This window comes from Primulina tabacum, chromosome 2 (assembly GCF_025594145.1).
Source record: "Primulina tabacum isolate GXHZ01 chromosome 2, ASM2559414v2, whole genome shotgun sequence".
Taxonomy (NCBI): Eukaryota; Viridiplantae; Streptophyta; class Magnoliopsida; order Lamiales; family Gesneriaceae; genus Primulina; species Primulina tabacum.
The window spans coordinates 46,441,314-46,461,189 of NC_134551.1; the positions used below are offsets into that span (position 1 = coordinate 46,441,314).

The following is a 19,876-nucleotide window of genomic DNA, read 5'->3' on the forward strand; positions in this document are numbered from 1 at the left end:
GTATAAAAAGAAAATAAAAGTATGTCTCTTGTAAAATGGTCTCACCGATCTTTATTCATAAGACGAGTCAATTTTGCCCATATTTACAATAAAAAGTAATAATTTTTTACTGATAATTCAAATAGAATATTTGTCTCACAAAATTGAGCCATGAAACCGTCGAAGTTTTTGTGAGAAAACATATAGGCATACGCTTGTCGAAGGGATAATACGATATAATGGTTATTTAATTTGAAATGGACTCGAAATTTTGTGAAAGCACGTTGTCAGGGTGAGTGACTACCAAATTTCTTCACCTATATTTGTATTTTTCTTAGGAAAAGCCAAGAATTCTGTAGCTTTATTCACACCAACAATGTGGCTCAACACTTAATTTCTTTGCGTGGCTTTTTTTCTGCACTAAATTTTGTTATATATAAACGAAATCTTGAAACCATTTATCTCCTGCAACATTCGGTTAACCATGAAAGAAGTGATAAATATGTTGTCCCCGAAGAAGCACAGAGTACAATTTCTGGTACTCTTTGTCATAAAATATTATATGATGAGCTCGTGTATGTCTGAAGAACGAGAAATCTATTTGGTTTTAATGGAAGGTGAACCAGTTGCATTCCATGGAGCTGTAGAGCAGGATAAAGTGGGCAAAAGAACTGTTTACGACAGGTAACTGAAAATTAAACACGATCGACACTTGAAAAAATATTCCAGAGTTTTTCACTGTAATTTTCAAAAAATGTAAGTTTCGTGTAAAAAAAAGCAATGTAACCAGCCCGTGTTGATTGGATTAATTGGTTCACTTCTGAATTCGGTCGATTCAAAGAGAGAAAAATGTATTTCTTGGACTATTAAATAGCTTTTATCGTTTTCCATTGTTAGTGAAGCTTCCATTGCTCATGCAAAGCACTTGGTAGACTCCCACGACCAATTTCTGCAAAGAGCTCTCGATGAAGGGAGCTACAACAAGCTTTACAGCTTCAAAAATGTCGTCAATGGATTCGCAGTGCACACAACCACTTCTCAGGTTATAATTCATCATGTTTATAATCCCTGTAGATCCTAATTAGCGCGATTCACTTTAATTCGTCGCACTTTTAGCTTTAATCCAGAAAAAGAAAACTAGTCTTTTTTGTACGAAAATGAAGGTAGAGAAGTTCAAGAATTCAGTCGAAGTGAAGCTGGTCGAAAAAGATAGGGGAGCTAAACTGATGACAAGTTATACCCCAGAATTTTTAGGGTTACCAGCAGTTTGGAGTCAAGAAGGAGGAAATAAAAATGGTGGTGAAGGAATAGTGATTGGTTTTGTGGATACAGGCATAAATCCTTTACACCCCAGCTTTGTTTACGAATCCTTGGATCCCTTCACATCAAATATTTCTCATTTTTCTGGAACTTGTGAGGGAGGCCCTTTATTTCCTGAGACTTCTTGCAACGGTAAGATCATTTCAGCTCGGTTTTTTTATGCTGGGGCGCGAGCATCGGTGACTCTTAACGCTTCTGTTGATATTCAATCACCCTTTGATGCAGAAGGACATGGAAGGTATGTGTGTGTGTAAATACATGATATGATTTTTCTTCCTCCAATTTTTACTTTTTTTTTCAAGGTCATTGATGAACGATATTAAATAAATACGTGATTGAACTTGAGAACTTAGTCGTGCTGGGGTAATTTAAAAGTTGTAAGAATATTGGACGTAACATGAAGGAACGAAGTTCCTTTTCTCCTTATCTATGTATTCATGCATGCATGCAAAGACATTTTCGTGTTTTTGTTTTGCAGTCATGTTGCTTCAACTGCAGCTGGGAATTTCGGTGTCCCGGTGGTTGTGGATGGATTCTTTTATGGTAGAGCCAGTGGAATGGCTCCAAGAGCAAGGTAATTTAATTAGAAATTCTTGGAGTTTTGTCTAGCTTTTTAGTCTTCCCTTCAGTGAAATTAAGCTTATATGAATGAATTGTAAATTGCCACTCATTTGGTTGATTACACGTTGGATTCTCTCTCCCTTTTCTTTTCTTTTCTTGTCTCTCTTTTTTTTAATAGGATTGCTGTTTATAAAGCTGTTTATCCAACAGTGGGAACTTTAACAGATGTATTAGCAGCGATTGATCAAGTAAGCACCTTTTTTTTTTGTTCTCCCATTACGTTTTTTCAAATAAATTCCACTTATGAAGAAGAGGGTTTGGCTGGGTTCTTTAGTGGGACGAGAGAATAGGAAGCAACTAGAGTTTATTGATTTTCATGTGTTGAGTTTTTATTAGTGTGACAAGTTTGCTACTCTGGTTTGTTAGTGTCACTCAACATTTCAAAAATGCTGAAATAAGTTGTGCTTTATTCTATAATATATTTACTAGAAACGGATGGATGATGATAGTACAAATGAGATATTAAAAATAAGCGTAACAAAAGATTTAAGGGGGTGTATTCATTCTATACTTTCAAAGGTTTTTAATGACTTTTTTTAAATGATGGACTTTTGTGGAGTTGATAGATTTTTATTGACTTTTATGGAATCTCATAGAATTGTAAAACAAATTTCATAGACTCTTATAGATTTTTTTTCAAGATTTTTGTAGACTTTTGTAAACTTTTTCATAGAATTATGTGAATTTTGTAGTTTATAATTGTGATTTATTTTTTATTAATTTTTTTAAAATAATTATTGGACATAGATAACCTCTTTAATTTTAAATTATTTTTTTTATTTATGAATGTAAATGAATTTTACTTACTTAAAAGTTAAATCAATTTAATTTGTGAAAAACGACAAATGAACTATCCAATTTATTGAAATCAAAATTTCAATCCTTTATGTCAATTCAACATATTAATGAATAATATTTTTATAAGGTCATAATAAAATTTTATTAAAAGAACACTCAAAATAATGAATAGTCTTTTATAAAAAAAATATAATCATTACTAACAATTTGATCAACATCGTTCTACATTCCATTGGCTATGATATCCCTCCATGCATTAGCATTTGCTCGTTGTTGTTTTTGAGTATTAAATAACTGATCAAAGTCGTCACCTTCATAAACTTGTGCTGATGGAGACAATTGAGCTTCATTATCTAGTTCAATTTGAAATTCATCAAATTGACACTTTTTTCAAAGAAAATTGTGTAATATAGCACATGCCAATACAAGCCCTGTTAGGGGTGGGAAAAAATACCGAATTTTCGGTATACCGAGATTACCATAACAAAAAAATATTGAATTTATCGAATTTTAAGTATACCGAAGATTTCGATACGGTACGGTAACAATACCGAATTTTTCGATACGGTAACGATATCCAATTTGAAAATTTTGGTATATACCGAAATACCGGAAAAATATACAAAAATTTTAAAACAATAAATTATAAATTTTTTTAAAATGTAAGGTTTTTTTGGTTCGGTATACCGAAAATTTTGGTATAGTATCGGTGTGAATTTGCTTATACAATAATTTAATATATATTAACTAAAATTAAAGAAAATAATTAAAAATAAAATGTTATATAATAATTAATAAAAAAATTAAATTTTAATTATGTTTTTAAAAAGTACAAATAAAAGAAAAAATAAATAGATGAGAAAAGAATGAAAGTTTGTATTGAATTTGGGAGATTTCTCAATTAAATGTACATCCAAATCTTTAGGTTGAATCAAAAACTTTTGTTGACATTTTATTGTTGTACCTTAGGCTATAATTCTTGTACTTAATAGAATTCAATAGAGTCATTAAAAGTCTATTGACATTTTGAATACCTATAGACTTTTGTAGAGTTTTTAAAAGTCAAGTTTAAATACCACATGACTTTTTAAAATTCTACAAAAGTTTACATTAAATACCACTAAACTTTTATGGAGTATATAAAAGTCTAGTTTGAATACCTCTAGACTTTTAAACTCCATAAAAGTCATTAAAAGTGTATAACCAATACACCCCCTTCAGAATGACAATCTCAAAGACAAGATTTTAATATGAGATAAGCTTCGTTCCTTTGTAGGCAATATTTGACGGGGTAGATATCTTAACACTGTCCGTAGGGCCAGATGTACCACCAGAGGACACACTCACATTCCTGAGCATGTTTGAAATATTCATGTTGTATGCACACAAGGCCGGAGTTTTTGTGGTTCAGGCAGCAGGCAATCAGGGTCCGCGTCCTTACTCAGTCATCTCATACAGCCCTTGGGTCGTTGGTGTTGCTGCTTGCACGACAGACAGAACTTACCCTGGGACTCTTGTCCTTGGCAATGGTCAAAAAGTCGGTGGCATTGGATTATCAGGTATACAGTTAGTTCTCATGTATATTAAAAGTTATAGGTACTGGTAGCAATTCGATTCAAATTCTTTAACTCCACGACTACAACTGTCCAAACCTTGTGTGACACAAGCAGACCCCATAAGACTTCAGTTCCAATTAATTACTTCCGGAACTCATATATAATTCACATTTAGAAAATCCAAGGATTTGTACCTCAGGTCCAAGTTTTGGAGATGGCTTGCTTCAATATAAGCTGGTGCTGGCTAAAGATGCAATAAAGGTGAATGGAACGTTTCCTATGACTCCTAGGTATGTAGAGGAATGCCAATATCCAGAGGCACTGGATCCTACAGTGGTGCGAGGCAGTGTGGTCATCTGCACGTTTTCAGCTGGTTTCTACAATAGTTCTTCAACTCTAGAAGCCATTATTGAAACAGCAAAGGTTCTTGGATTCATGGGATTTGTCCTCGTGGCAAATCCGAGTTATGGAGATTTTATAGCTCAGCCGATTCCCTTCTCAGTTCCTGGCATACTAGTCCCACGAATAAGTGATTCTAAGGTATATATTTACACGAAACAACAGTTAAACTAGCAGAATCATGGGATCAAGAAAGTTAGGACTTGAGTAATATTTACCTCACTTTTTGTTTGTCATAGATTATATTTCGATATTATGAGCAGCAGACTCAAAGAGACGATAAAAGGCATGCTGTAAGATACAATGGCAGGGCAGCCATAAGTGAGGGAAGAATTGCTACTTACATAGAAAGAGCACCAGTCGTCAGTAGGTTCTCTTCAAGAGGTCCTGATTATATGGACCAAAAAAAGAACCCGGCTGATGTGCTTAAGCCAGATATTTTAGCTCCTGGAAACCAAATTTGGGCAGCTTGGAGCCCCATGAGTGTTCAGAATCCTATCCTATCGGGTATTTTTTATACAAAACTGTTGTTCATCTTTTTAATTTCAAGATTCTTGAAATTTTTTAAGCCCCCTGGAATCTAACGTGAAATTTTCAGGCAACAGTTTTGCTCTAATATCAGGAACAAGTATGGCAACTCCCCACATTGCAGGCATAGCTGCACTTATTAAGGAAGCAAATTCGGCATGGACTCCTTCCATGATTGCTTCGGCCATGTCCACCACTGCCATCAAGTACGATAACCAAGGGGAACCAATAATGGCTGAAGGTTTTGCCCCCTACACGTTATACCCAGCCGCACCATTTGGTTTTGGGGCCGGCCTAGTTGATCCCATTCGTGCCTTGGACCCAGGACTGGTCTTTGCTACTGGTAATGTTTTACTCCAGCGTATAGAGATTGGCCACCTTCCATTGATTTCTTTTTCATTTCTTGTATCTGTGTTGCTTAATGCCATGAAACAGGATTTGAAGGCTACCTCAGTTTTTTGTGCTCTCTTCCAAACGCCGATCCATCGGCAGTTAAAATCGCCACTGGAGGCTCATGTGGCCAAAGTTTTATCAACCCATCTGACCTGAACCAACCATCAGTGACAATTACAGCACTTTCTGGAAAACGAACTGTGAATAGAGTCGTCAAGAATGTTGCAAGCAAACCGGAGACTTACCTATCAGCGATGCTCGTACCAAAGGGAGTGAGAATAAGTATTGATCCACCCTGGTTCACCATAGCTTCCGGAGGGACTCAAAACTTAGAAGTCAGACTTGTTGTTACCAGGGTACTTGAGGACTTTAGTTTTGGGGAAATTGTTCTAACAGGAAGCATGAATCACATTGTAAGGATTCCTTTGTCTGTTTTACCTGTTTCAGTCTAGGTTCCAAAGAAAAATATTCAGATAATATAACGTACCGTACTTTTACTATTCAAAATTTGCGGAAGAATTTAAAATTTTCGTAATTGAAACGTGAACATTCGAAATTCGATAAAATAAACTGTACGTCTCAACAAAGCTCTAAAATAGAGTTTGACAAAAGTATTTGAACATTTTCATAAAGACTTAAAAACATGGCGGTCCTCGGGTTTAGCCTTCCGCTCAGTCCAAGCCTGCTCCTTGGTCCCCACCTCCTCTCTCCTCATAAACATCGTCACCTGCATCGATCATGTCTAGTGAGTCTAAAGACTCAACACGTATAAACTGGAAGTAACAAGTACTACATAATAAGATCACATGCAACTTTAAAATAGGACATACATACTTTAAACTTGAACTTGCAAGATAAAACTTGAACATACGTACATATATGCTTAGACGTGCCATAAACTTTTCTTAAACATGCTTGCATACTTGAACATACTTAAACATACATAGCTTCATCATTTTGCGTAGAGGCATGTTTCAAAGCAAGTGACCCATAACATAATCGCCTGATCAGATTAAACCATAGTACTGGGATGACAGGGACGTATCCACTGCCACATACATGAGATCCCCATTCATAATTTAATGGGCTGATTGGTCCACGTTCATGATTTAACGCTTTCCAATCTCGATCTAAACCCGTTCATAATTTAACGGGCGGATTGATCCCCGTTCATAATTTAACGCTTTCCAATCCTAAACATAATTTGGTCACAAGACATTTAGCATACCTCAAAAACTCAAAATATTTTTCTTGCACGTCAACATACTTACTTGACGTTGAGGGATTCGTTGGACTTCGGTTGGGGCCGTTGCTGCACATACTAACATGAATTCAAATGCTTAACTTGCATAACTTAGATGTAGGTATTCGTGCTTACCACCGAATTCAATAAATAACTTAAGACATTCTATAACACTCGGGACTTGACCTCATTTAAATCATCGTATTAACCCAAGACATGAAACTCCAAGACAAAATAAGATTTCCCAAAAATATGGAGTACACGGACCCCGTGCATGGGTTAGAGTAGGGGTCCGTGTAGGTGCGCAAAAAAAATACTCGGGAAGAAGAAGGGACACGGACCCCGTGCCCAGATCCGGCTCCGGGTCCGTGTAGACTCGGTAAAATTTGTCGTGCAGAAGGGGAAAGGCACGGACCCCGTGCCCTAGTTCGTGTGGGGGTCCGTGTAGGCTCGGAAAATTGACATTGAGAAGAAAACAAAGGCACGGACCCCGTGCCCTGGTCCGTGTGGGGGTCCGTGTACTTGCGGGAATCGCAAACTCACGAAAATTTAATACATGCGATGCTTATCGTTCTAGACTCGATTGTACGGACCATGAATCGAGACCCATCCTAGCATGCCATAACATCGAACCAAATTCGTACAGGCTCCCACAATAACGACGTCCACCCTACGACACGTACAATTCAAAAACGTGGCAAATGACACCAAATCGGTTCCTACGACTTCTAATGCATTCGAGTGCCTATCGACACTAAACGACGTATCAAATAACAACCCAACATCATACTAAGAATACTTAGATGCAGCAACGATCACCCGTCGATTCCCAACGAAGCCTGCAACAATAAAATCTCGAGAACGCATCAATACATAATTTTTTGAAAAACGCAGTTTGAGCAGTCCCACGAAAAACGTCATAACTCACTCGATCTTTATCCAAATATTTCGAATTTACTACCAAATCGAAGATATCAAAAAGTTATACAATTTTTGTGTTGAAAGTTTTCTCAAAATCATGACCGAAAAGTCGCAGTATTTAAAAAGACAGTAAAAACGAGTTTTCAGATCTAAAAATTATCCCAAAACTGATCCAAACCATTTTCTGCTCAAACGACAAACGTCATACATGAATTTTTACGCATAAAAATAACACGACACATAATATGACGAGATCGATGCAGAAATAACAGAATATATGTGTCTTTTGATGATAAACTTTACCGAAACGGCGATACTGAAGCGGAGATGGCGTGAGGATTGATCCGGGACGAACGTGACGCTAAAATCTTTGAAGAAAACACACGAAAGTTTGCTGGAAGATGGAGAGGGGAGGGGCGGCTGCAAGGGTTCTTAGAAACCTAGTTTTTCTCTTCTCAAAAATAATAAAATCTAAATAATGAAGTGTGTTTTAATCGGTTTTTAGTGTGTGTAAAAACGTGTAAGTGTGTGTGATTGTATAAAACGTGTGTGTGTTTTAATTAGGAGAAATTATAGCTAAATTAACTAATTAAAATACTAATTAAAGGTTAACACACACTAATTTAATCAAACTATTTAATTAAAATAATTACACACCAATTTTAAAAATTTTAAACTCTTAACTCCACTAAATACATAAATAAGACTTTAAAATACTAACAACTTAATAAATTAGATAAAATGCCCCAACCTCAACTTAAAATAAAATACCACAATTTAAATTGCCAAAATCGTCACTGGTCTTTTCCTCGATCCCGCTTCGAATAGTCGCCTGAAACATGAAACTCGAAAAACATTTTAACGTGCATCACTCAAACACAATTAATTTAAAATAATGCATTTAAATAAATCATGCACTACTAAGACTCGTTTTAAAATTAAATAAATGCTTTAATAATTAAATAAATGCATACCGAATTTGGGCACTACAATGTCACCTGCATTCAAGTTCTAAATTCTGCTATACTCCTTTAAACTCTGAACAATAAACTACACTAATGCAACAACATTTATTTCATTTTTAGATTCTCAGTATAAACCTTATTTTTAACTTATAAATGTATATCTGTGAGAGCCCAGCCCAAATTAAAGCCAAGGCCCAGCCCAAAGTAAAGTAAGTTAAATAATAAGTAAAAAAAAAAAAAAAGAAGAATCGTGAATCTCATGTATGCATTTGCCGAAAGTTTCTTCTTCTTTGTCAAAAAAATTTCTCGTCACTTTGACCGTCCGTATCTCTGCCGTCGGTGCTCATTTTTCGAAAGTAAGCATAGTTTCGGAATCCTCTCGACGAAAGCTTTCCGTTGATACCACTTTTGATAGGAAAAATCGAGATTCTCGAAAACCCGCCACCCTATCTCCGCTGAATCGTCAGCGTACGTCGCCGGAGTTCGGAAATTGATTGAGGGCTTTTGTTCTCTGGGTCATAAGCTTCGTTTTGGTATATATATTGAAGTATAATTTATTATTCCAGAAATTGTTTAAGGGTGCTCCATTTTTGGTTAAATTTGATATCAATATTGATATTGATTATATTTTTGGATGTAGGTACAAACTTTGAGTTGATTCAAGGTATTGAAAAAATTTCAAAATATTTAATAAGGGATTTTTGAATTAATGAGATGAATAAATCGAGTATCAACTAGTTCGATATTTTGCGACGATAAAATAGAAATAATTGATTTTAGGTATTTTAGTCGAATATTGAGAATTTAGAAATTTAAAATGCCTAAATTGTTGAAATTAGATTTTTAGTGAATTTAAATGGTTCTGGAATTTTTATATGATGATAAGACCATTTAAATTAATATTCAGGTGATTTGTCTGAGTTGGCATTTACCGGACTTTCTTGAGGTTTTAAGATATTTTGTGGTAATTAAAGTTAGTTGAGGTACGCATGAACTGTTTTATTATGACGTCTATATGATGTGAAATGATGTTAAGTACTTTGTAATGAGTTGTGGCGTGCCTTATGTGTTTCTGTGAATACGTGATTGCATTCACGCATTTATTTGAGTTGAACTATTGTGGCATAGCATTTCGAGCATTAACTCCTTTGATTGCTATTGATATTGATCTATCGAGTTGTTGCGTCATCGATGGAGTGGGTGGGTAGGATTAGCACTCCTGATGACTTGCATGAGGACTGAGCGGGTCGCTCCCGTACCCTCGATGCTACGTGCATGGATGAGCGGCGGGATGATATTACGTTGCTGCAGTCCTGGCACGGGTGGCCACTGTTCTTGTTGCTGATGCGTTTCATTTGGACTCCGCTTTGGTATCCATTATTTTGTTGTTACCGACACGCATTGCATTGCATTTCATTGTATTTTACTTGATTTTATTTCATGTCAGTTATATTTGTCGTAATATTACCGGTTCGTCGTACTGGGCCCGACCCCTCGTTTCTTTTTATGCTGTGGTTGTTTTTGATGCCATAGCAGGTTATCCAGGAGGATTTGACGCGTCTGGTGGAGCGTCAGGTAGTGGTGCCCAATCGTCGAGTCATGGTTGAGAGTTCCCAGATATATATATACTATATTATGGAGTTATACATTTACCGGGGAGATGCCCCGTGTAGCTGTACTGTTATTGTTATGATGTTTTGTATTGATAGTTGTGTGATCGAGCCTTGCCGGCTCTATATGTGTTTAGTCCTGGCCAGTGCGGCTATAGGGTTGTGAATTGATGTTATGACTTTATTTCGAGTATATAAATGTTGTTTGTGTTGTTTGAAAATTTTTGGGATGTCCTACTTACGGGAAGGTCATGTCGAAATTTCTATTGGCCCAAAAGGAAAATTTTTAATCGCTTTCGCTGTTTACATTAATAAATCCTAGTTGTTTGGTCATTAAAGATTAATCAGGAGCACTTGCGCCCACAATATCCCTCAAAACAATATTTCTTAGTTTATGATTTGAATTAACAGTAATATTTGAAATATTCCACATATTATTATTATTATTATTATTATTATTATTTTATAGGAAAATTAAACTTCCATTAAGAAAAAATTTAATTCATGTTCTACAACATTTAATAACCATGATACGGAGTCATCAGTGAACCACTCGAAATTTAGGGACAAAGAATGAGCTTCGTGATCTAAAAGATGGGCAACACCATTAGCCGTCCTTTCCATATGCAGTAGAGATAGAAAGGCTGGATCTTGCAGAAGTGACCAAATTTCCAATGCTACAACTTTTAGAGTATGTGTTCGACGAACCAACTTGTGACGTGATCTTTATTGACTCTTACCTAAAAATAATATTTATTTTATTAATCTTTTATTGTTTTATCCAATTATGACATTTACTTTATCTGAATATACATTCAAATTGCATAGATAAAGCCCTTGACTATATAATAGGTAGTATCAGGTCTGCCTCTCAACATAAGATTATGTAACTCATTAAGAAGTGTATTGTATATTTTAAACCAATTTCTAATCGATTCAGTTGTCTAAAATAAAGATAAATGTAGCTCAAATTTGAGAATAATCACTATGATGCAACAAGATTTTGCACTGGGTACGGAAATTTTTTAATATTATTTCATCCCATTAATGTTAATGGACTAGCTGAGTAGGAAGCGCTGCACTTGTTTAACGCTGAAGATTTGGGTGGAGGACAATATTGAAATTGGACAAAAAATTGTGTGAGACGGTCTCACAGGTCGTATTTATGAGACGGATTTCTTATTTGGGTCATCCATGAAAAAATATTACTTTTTATGCTAAGAGTGTTACTTTTTATTGTGAATATCGGTAGAATTGACCCATCTCACAGATAAAGATCCGTAAGACCGTCTTACAAGTCACCTACTCCTGAAATTGAAAACCCCTCAAGACCAAGACACATATGATGATGACCTACTAAAGGAAGCGAAGTGACTTCAGAAAGTGAGACTTCCTCTTTTCAAATAGATAACAAGGCCACTTATACAGTCTACTACAGTACTACTTGTCACCAAATCAATTTTTTGGGTGCGTTATACATTTAAGTGTTTTAAAATCAAATACTCATTCATCTATCGGACGTAAAATCTTATAATTTACATCAAATCAAACGGTATCTTATATAAAAAAAATGTTGCTAGAATTCCTCTTATTTCAGCCTATTTATCTCTGATTGTGACATGTAATAACAGTATTATTTACAGTAGGTGTTTGTTTGTCAATGCTCAAATTTAATTTTAAAAAAAATTCTCATTCAAAATTTTTAAGTATATTTACTAAATCCAATAGTGCAAATCCGGAATTATTGTAGTAACAAGAGTCACCAAATTCAACAAGGTGGAAAATAAGTACAGGATGTCTTTCTGGCAATATAACATATTTTAGTACATGCCAATGCCATTGTCGATTATCTCTATGCGTAATTCTTTTTAGAATTAAACCTTACACTAAGTTATTTTGTACAGAAATATAACTAATAGGTCTAGTTGGAATTTAGGCTAGCTAGGCTAGGATACCAACCAATCTCGTAAAATAGAAGCACATTCTCAAGCCTCCACTCACTTTCTCTTATATATATACAAACTCTTTCAGTTTAAACGGGTCATTTTTTGAATCAAGCATTTCAAGAAAAAAAGATCGATCCTTCACGCAAATTCAAGTTGAAGTTCATAAATATCATGCTGAACACAATTGGCTCTCTTGTTACAAAAATAAAGAAATTATATAAATAATCGGAAATATATTCAAGAATTGTTATATGGTTACAGAAGTATGTGGTTTTTTTTATGACAACACTACGTTTCGGATATATGTATATTGAGGTATACATGCGGAATATTAGAAATCTCAAACCAATTGAACAAAGAAATCTTCATTGATTCAAACTCAGTCAACAGACAAGTACAACAATTGAGAGAAAAGAAAAATATCCTAACTCAAGGAAGAAAAAGACACAGTTACTACCAAGCTCCTATTTATATGTGCAAGTGTTGTCTTGTACTTATTGAAAACGTGTTTCTTTCCACTAACACTTTTAATACTCCCCCTCAAGATGGAGTGTGAATGTTGTGAACACTCATCTTGGTAAGCAGCATGCAAAATCGAGATGGCAATAGGGACTTAGTGAACAAATCTGCAAGCTGAAGATGAGAGGAGACATGCAAGACTTTGATGAGACCACGCTGCAACTTCTCTCTCAAAATATAACAATCAATCTCTATGTGTTTCGTACGCTCATGGAACACTGGATTTGAAGCAATGTGTATGGCCGATTGGTTATCACAGAACAACACCGCAGGTTCATTGTATGGGATGCACAAATCTTTAAGTAATGCAAGCATCCAAATGACCTCACATGTAGCACTAGCCATTGACCTGTACTCTGCTTCAGCAGATGATCTAGAAACAGTGTGTTGTTTCTTAGATTTCCATGAAACCAAAGACTCTCCAATGAGAACACAGAAGCCAGAGACAGAACGACGCGTATCTGGACATGTTGCCCAAGCTGAATCCGAGAAGAAACTGAGTTTTAGAGGTGATGAAGAGTTCTAGAACAAACCTTGTCCAACAGTGCCCTTCACATACTTAAGGACAGAATACACAGCTTGTAAATGTGGTTCTCTTGGGCAGGCAACAAATTGACTCAATTTGTTCACCGAATAAGCTAGATCTGGCCTAGTGATGGTGAGATACAATAGCCTACCTACCAATCTTTAATACAACGAAGGGTTAGTCAACAATTCACCATCTTCACTACTCAACTTTAGGTTAGCATCCAAAGGGGTGGAACGTGGTTTACAACCCAGCAATCCTGTTTCTGTAAGAAGTTGCAGAGCATAATGACGTTGGCATATAGAAATCCCACTCGAAGACCGTGCGACTTCAATACCAAGAAAGTACTTCAAGTCTCCAAGGTCTTTTAGCTTGAAACAGCTATCCAAAAACACTTTCAAATCCATGGCCTCCTTTTCGTCATTGGTGGCCAACACAATATCATCTACATATACTAACAGTGCCAAGAATATATGACCACGAGTGCGAACAAACAGGGAACTATCAGCATGTGATTGAACAAACCCAATCTGAAGTAATGTTGAAGAAAATTTGGCAAACCACTGCCTCGAAGCTTGTTTAAGGCCATAGATAGACTTGTGTAGTTTACACACTGCATTGCTAAGAAGAGTCTCCCCCTTTCGGTGATAACCAGGAGGCAGAGACATATAAACTTCCTCAGAAAGGTCGCCATGTAAAAAGGCATTATTAACATCAAGTTGAGTGAGAAACCAGCCCCGAAGTGAAGCCAAATCCAATAAAACTCGGACGGTAACAAGTTTTGCAACCGGAGAAAATGTTTCAAGATAATCAATTCCCTCTTGTTGCGTGTATCCTTTAGCAACGAGACGAGCTTTGTATCTTTCTAGACTACCATTAGCGTGAAATTTTGCTTTATAAACCCAACGACATCCAACCGCAGTCTTCCCAGGAGGGAGGGAAACAATAGACCAAGTCTCATTCCCTTCTAAAGCTTCAAGTTCAGTGGCCATGGCTTGACACCATTCAGGCTTATCAACAGCTTGAGAAAAGGACTGGGGTTCAATGACAGACGAAACATTGTGGATGAAAGTGGAATAATTTTTGGAGAGGCGAATACCACCAAGAACAACCGATAGGGGATGAGCAGTGGAGGATATGTGGGAAGAACTAGTAGCATAGCAATGATAATCACGTAAATGGGGAGGTTTATGGACAACTCTGTGTGACCGAGATGAATGACCAGGTGCTGGAGTTGTTTTGTGAACAACAGATTTTTGTGTAGGAAGGACACTATCAGAAAAAACATCGTGATGTGTAAAATGAGATGGCTGGTCCATGAAAGGAAATATGGTTTCATGAAAGACCACATCCCTGCTTATGTACACCTCGTTAGTAAGGACATTAAGGAGTTTATAAGCTTTGTAACCACTTGGATATCCCAGAAAGACAGATTTGATGGCACGAGGGAAGAATTTTGTGCGATGACTCAATAGGGTAGAGCCATAGCACAAGCAACCAAAAACTTTCAAATGACTATACAAAGGTTTCTTATGAAAAATAAGTTCAAAGGGAGTTTTATTTAAAAGTAAAGAGGACGGTGTGCGATTGATAAGGTAAACTGATGTAAGCACACAGTCGCTCCAATAGGGCAATGGAATGTTGGATTGAAACATCAAAGATCTTGCCACATTCAAGATGTGTTGATGTTTTCTTTCCACAACAGAATTTTGTTGTGGCCTTTCAACACAAGAATGGTAAGGAACGATCCCCTCGGATTTATAAAAGTCAGAAAAATTAAGCTCGGGAGCATTGTCTGATCGAACAGACTGAATTTTATGTCCAAATTGAGTCTGTACCATCTTGCAGAAAGTTGGAAAGACAGTCAAAACATCTGATTTAGACTTTAACAAATAGAGCCATGTAAACCGAGTGTGATCATCAACTATGGTAAAAAAATACTTGTATCCTTCAATGCTCAAAGGAAAAAAAGGACCACAAACATCAATGTGGAGTAACTGAAAATGAGCATTACATAGTGTATTTTGTGAAATAAAAGGTAATCGTTTTTGTTTGGATAGATGAGAAATTGAGCAATGCATTACATCATCATGTCCTAAAGAATGAGTTCCAAAATCATTATTCAAAAAAGACAGCTTAGGAAAAGAAGGATGACCCATTCTATAATGCCACAATTTCAGTTTTGAAAATGAAACATTACAAACTGTTGGAGAAGACGGGCAGGAATGACGCAGAACATATAAGTTTCTCATCCTGCTACCCATCCCAATCATTTTCTCAGTGGTAAGTTCCTGAATAAAACATGAATCAGAAAAGAAGCAAACTGAACAGGGAATCTTACTAGTTAGTGAGCTGATAGAAAGCAGATTGAAAGTAAATTGGGGTACGAACAACACATCATGTAAAGTACAGGAATTTAACTCACGTAACCTGAATGCATGCAATTTAGAATTTTTATTTAAATTATTTTATGCATAATTATTGCATGATAGAATTTATTTTACGAAAATTTTAAAGGTTTATGCATTATGGATTTTTAACTTCATTTCGCGCCCGAACGAGGAATGGAGACCGGAGAATTTTCGGGAAAAAAATTATTTTATTACATGATTAATTTGTTATTAATTATTATAAGATATTTTTAAGTGTATTTTTCAAATATAGGATTTATTGGGTATTTTTACCCGCTTGATTTTTATTTTTATCGGTAAGTGAATTTTTATCAAATCGGGGGACTTTTTGAGGGTTTGGCTAATATTTTCTAAAACTTTCAAACATGAAATATTTTTGGGAGTGTGTTTGGATTTAATGGACCTATTTTTTTTAGTTTATTGGGCTTAAATATTTTTTTAACTTTTAATTAAACAATTAAGGATCATTATTTACTAATTAATCATTTAAATATTATATTAATGTCTACCCTACACTATTCAAACAACCATCAACCGACAGCTTTCCCTTTCAACATCATTTCTATTGGCTTCATTATTTTTCAGAACCTTCCCCAGCTTTAAGTATCGGTTGTTGCTCGTTTCATTAGAGATTCATCCAACTCTTCTCCATTTCTTCTTTCATCCATTAAAAGATCAACAGGCACGCCCCTTACCATTTTTTTTCTGCATCATTTACGTCTTATACATGCTGTGGTGTGTTTTATGTGTGCGTAAATCTTGATTCAGCCATGTGTAGAGAAGAATTTCGATTTTTTGTCAAATACATGCATAGTTTGTTTTCCACTCACGTGTTCTCTAATTTGTTGCAAGGGGTCGGCTGTAACTTGTTCTGAGGGGTTTTCACCAAGAATGAAAGAGTAGGTAGGCTGGAGATGAAGCTTGGTCGAGCTTTGTTATAGAAATTGAGGGCCGATTGGATGAGGGCTGGTGAGTGTGTGTGTGGCTCGATCCACGCCCCTGTTACACCAGCTGTGCGAGGGCTTCTCCAGCATGGGACCAGACCCTGGGGGAGTCTGAGATGGGGCTGGGATGGCTCGAACTAAGCTGGAGTCGCCGGATCGAACGATCAAACCATGTTGGGAAAGGTTGACGCGGTAGGAGCTCCTTGGTGTCTAGCGGTCGCTGGTCTCGTGCAGCTTGCATGGAGATGGAGCCGTGTGTCTAGTGTGTCAATTAGGGTCCCTAGGTGGTCAAGAAGAGGTCGGTTTATGGCTGGTACGTCGGGTGTGGCTAGTGACGTGAGTTTTAGAAAAGGTAGTGCATGAGGGAGTGAAATTGGTGAGGCCGAGAGTTATGTTATTTTTCTGGAATTTCAGCCGTGAGTTAGGGGCCTGAAGTCATGGTTTTTAGGAGCTTTATGGTGTTTATTAGGTGTGTTAATAATTTGGGAAAAGTTTGATTAAGTTTCGAGTCGATTCGGGTTAAAACCGGGACTTCGGTCCAAGTTTTAAAACAAATTAGTTAGGTTATGAAATGAGCTCGAGTTTACGTCTAGGGATGCTTTTAAATATGTTTTGGGACATTTTTAAGAGTTTGGTAAGTTTCAGATCAAAATAATGAGTTTTGGATTTATCTGAGATTTAGTCGCCGCACGAAAGGTTAATTAAGGAATTAATTGAAATGTCTAGATTTAAGCTTAATAAAATTATGGAAAATTATATTTAAGCTCAAATAATTATTAAAAGTCTAAGTTTTTAATTTGGAAATTTTATGCTAAGTTTGGTTTAATTCTGGATTAAAACGCATTAATAGGTTATATTTAAATATTAATTTAAAAGTTATAGATTTAAGCCAAATAAAAATATGAGAAGGTTCATATAGGCTTAAATAATTATTTGGGACATGTTAGAGTCAATGGAATTAAGAAAATGTCAAAAACGTGAAATTTTACGTCTAGGGGCAAAACGGTCATTTTGGGTTTTTCAGGGGCAAAATGATCATTTTGCACCCCGAGGGAGATTTTGGTCATGGCAGCGTCCTGAGCACAAATATATGATATTTTAAATGTTTATGTATCATTTTTATGAATTTACGCAATTATGATAAATACGGTGCATGCTTGGTTTTAAGGAAAAAAATTGCGTATATGCATGTTTTTATTTAAGTGATGAACATGATGACATGTTTTGAAGAAAGTGATTTAGTTGTGACTAACACGATGACACGATGACATGTAAGGCCCGGACTCAGTGGGCGGGTAATGTCGTCGCTGATGATCCTCGCCGCCGGGTACCGCGGTTACACGTAGATGGATCCATCGACTGACATGATGACATGATGATACGAAAGTCACAACTAATGAACGAAATTCAAATTAAGATTTTAACACGTATATTATATACTGATACGATGATACATGTTATTACTATGTTTTGACAGGTCACGGTTACGCATACGACATGATAACATGATGATACATTGTTTGACACGTTACGATTTTACGCAACACGATATGTTCATGTTTTTAAACTCATGAAATATATGTCGATTATGCTATTTTTCACTGCTGTGTGCTATGTATATGTACTTGTTATTACTGGTACAGGCGTGTTGAGTATTTAGACTCACTAGACGTGTGTGATGCAGGTGAGCATTTTGATCAGGAGACAGGAGGTATCGAAGACTGAGTATGCAGGCGGAGTGTGCGGTGACATGACCCAAGGACCGCACGTTTTCCGTATTTTGATTTTATGATATCGAGAGGATATGAGTATTTTTATATGCTGTGGTTTTCACTGTTGGATGTTAGAATTTTTACTTATTTTTACTCCGTTATATTTTTATTGGTAAGTACTCATGATCATTCTTAAATGTTATTTTGAAAATGTGAGCTGCAAAAAAAAATAAAAAAAATGATGACTAGTAGAATTGTAAAATGAGCGAGACGTTACACATCATCCAAACATAAATCAGGGGACAGCTGCACAGAGCCAACATGTGTAGCCCAAACCACAGAGTTATCAGGTAGAGTAACCTTTGAAGAGCATAACTTGCTTGAATATAAAAGGCTCAAAGAGCAACAAATGTGATGAGTTGCCCCCGTGTCTAATATCCAACTTGAATTAAGAGAAAGATTAGGACCAAAGGATAAGGAATATATACCACTAAAGCAAGAAGCAGAGGGTTCAGTCTGTTGCGTGGCTAGTGTGTTGGAATGACCAAGCTGAAGCTGTGAACTCAAGAAGGTAATGAGTTGTCTACACTGATCAGGACTTAGAGAACCCGCTGCTGAGTTGACTGAGGGAGCAGAGGAGGTGTGTGTTTGATTGAAGTGTATCTGTCGACCACTATTCCATTGTTGTTGTTTATACCTCGGATGCCCAACCGGATATCCATGAACTTTGTAACATTTGTCAATGGTATGGCATTTAAGATGACAATGGGAACAAGTCGGCTTATCACCAGCACTCTCCTTAATGTACTGATTCTCTTTACCATATTGATTCCCTTTCGCATTCTCTTTACTGTATTGATTCCCCTTTGCCACAGCCACCACAGAGGATTGTTGAGTGAGAGAATCCTGATCAGTAGACAGGTTCACAGAAGAGCTTACAATGTCTTTATGTATGGACCGCTGCCTTTCTTCTTGAACCACCAAGGAGAAGATTTTAGAAATCACAGGGATTGGATCCATCATCAATATTTGAGCACGGATCTGTGTATAAGACTCATTCAGTCCCATCAAAAACTGCATCACACACTCTTGATTCTGATAATTGACCCAATCTTTCATTGATCCACAATTACACACAGATACAGGTTGGAAGTCCTTCAATTCATCCCAGAGAGTCCGTAATTTGGTGCAATATGCATTAACATCCATGGATCCTTGATGTAAACCAGTCAGCAACTTCTTGATTTGGAAAATTCTCGGAGCATTACTCTAGTGAAACCGATCTCTTAAATCAATCCAAATTTCAGAAGCCGTAGGTATATACATCAAGCTATCTGCTATTTCGCGACTGACAGAGTTCAGAATCCACGAAATTACCATGCTATTGCAGCGATTCCAAGCTCTATATAGCAAATCATCCAGTGTAGGGCGCATTACAAGTGTTATCAACAAAGATGAGCTTATTTTTAGCCGTTAACGCCATCA

At 36.4% G+C, this 19,876-nt stretch overlaps 2 protein-coding genes and 1 long non-coding RNA gene across 5 annotated transcripts; 2 read left to right on the top strand and 1 right to left on the bottom strand.

Moving 5' to 3' along the window:
- Positions 1-461: 461 nt before the first annotated feature.
- LOC142537955 (subtilisin-like protease SBT2.4) lies at positions 462-6,071 on the top strand. 3 transcript variants are annotated; one of them, XM_075643407.1, is made up of 10 exons: positions 462-663; positions 877-1,021; positions 1,143-1,537; positions 1,778-1,873; positions 2,039-2,108; positions 3,995-4,277; positions 4,474-4,814; positions 4,913-5,180; positions 5,272-5,544; positions 5,637-6,071. In XM_075643407.1, the coding sequence occupies exons 1-10, from the start codon at positions 464-466 to the stop codon at positions 6,044-6,046; spliced, it is 2,481 nt and encodes an 826-aa protein (XP_075499522.1). In that variant the 5' UTR covers positions 462-463; the 3' UTR covers positions 6,047-6,071. The 3 variants fall into 3 exon arrangements, with proteins under 3 accessions (XP_075499522.1, XP_075499523.1, XP_075499524.1); XM_075643408.1 differs by having other exon boundaries at positions 4,937-5,180; XM_075643409.1 differs by having other exon boundaries at positions 4,940-5,180.
- Positions 6,072-9,156: 3,085 nt separating this feature from the next.
- On the top strand, positions 9,157-9,696 carry LOC142537956 (uncharacterized). The gene is made up of 3 exons (XR_012818615.1): positions 9,157-9,270; positions 9,364-9,387; positions 9,631-9,696. It is a non-coding gene; the product is annotated as an uncharacterized LOC142537956 (long non-coding RNA).
- Positions 9,697-18,664: 8,968 nt separating this feature from the next.
- Positions 18,665-19,600, bottom strand: LOC142537771 (uncharacterized). Its single transcript, XM_075643266.1, has one exon. The coding sequence runs from the start codon at positions 19,598-19,600 to the stop codon at positions 18,665-18,667; it is 936 nt and encodes a 311-aa protein (XP_075499381.1).
- Between the last annotated feature and the right edge of the window lie 276 nt (positions 19,601-19,876).

What these genes read in the sequence shown, in the direction of transcription:
- LOC142537771 (XM_075643266.1), bottom strand. Translation starts at nt 19,600, where the DNA reads ATGGATGTTAATGCATATTGCACCAAATTACGGACTCTCTGGGATGAA.
- LOC142537955 (XM_075643407.1), top strand. Translation starts at nt 464, where the DNA reads ATGAAAGAAGTGATAAATATGTTGTCCCCGAAGAAGCACAGAGTACAA. An exon ending in AAAAGAACTGTTTACGACAG is followed by an intron (nt 664 to 876) that starts GTAACTGAAAAT and finishes TTCCATTGTTAG; the next exon opens with TGAAGCTTCCATTGCTCATG. An exon ending in AGGACTGGTCTTTGCTACTG is followed by an intron (nt 5,545 to 5,636) that starts GTAATGTTTTAC and finishes GCCATGAAACAG; the next exon opens with GATTTGAAGGCTACCTCAGT.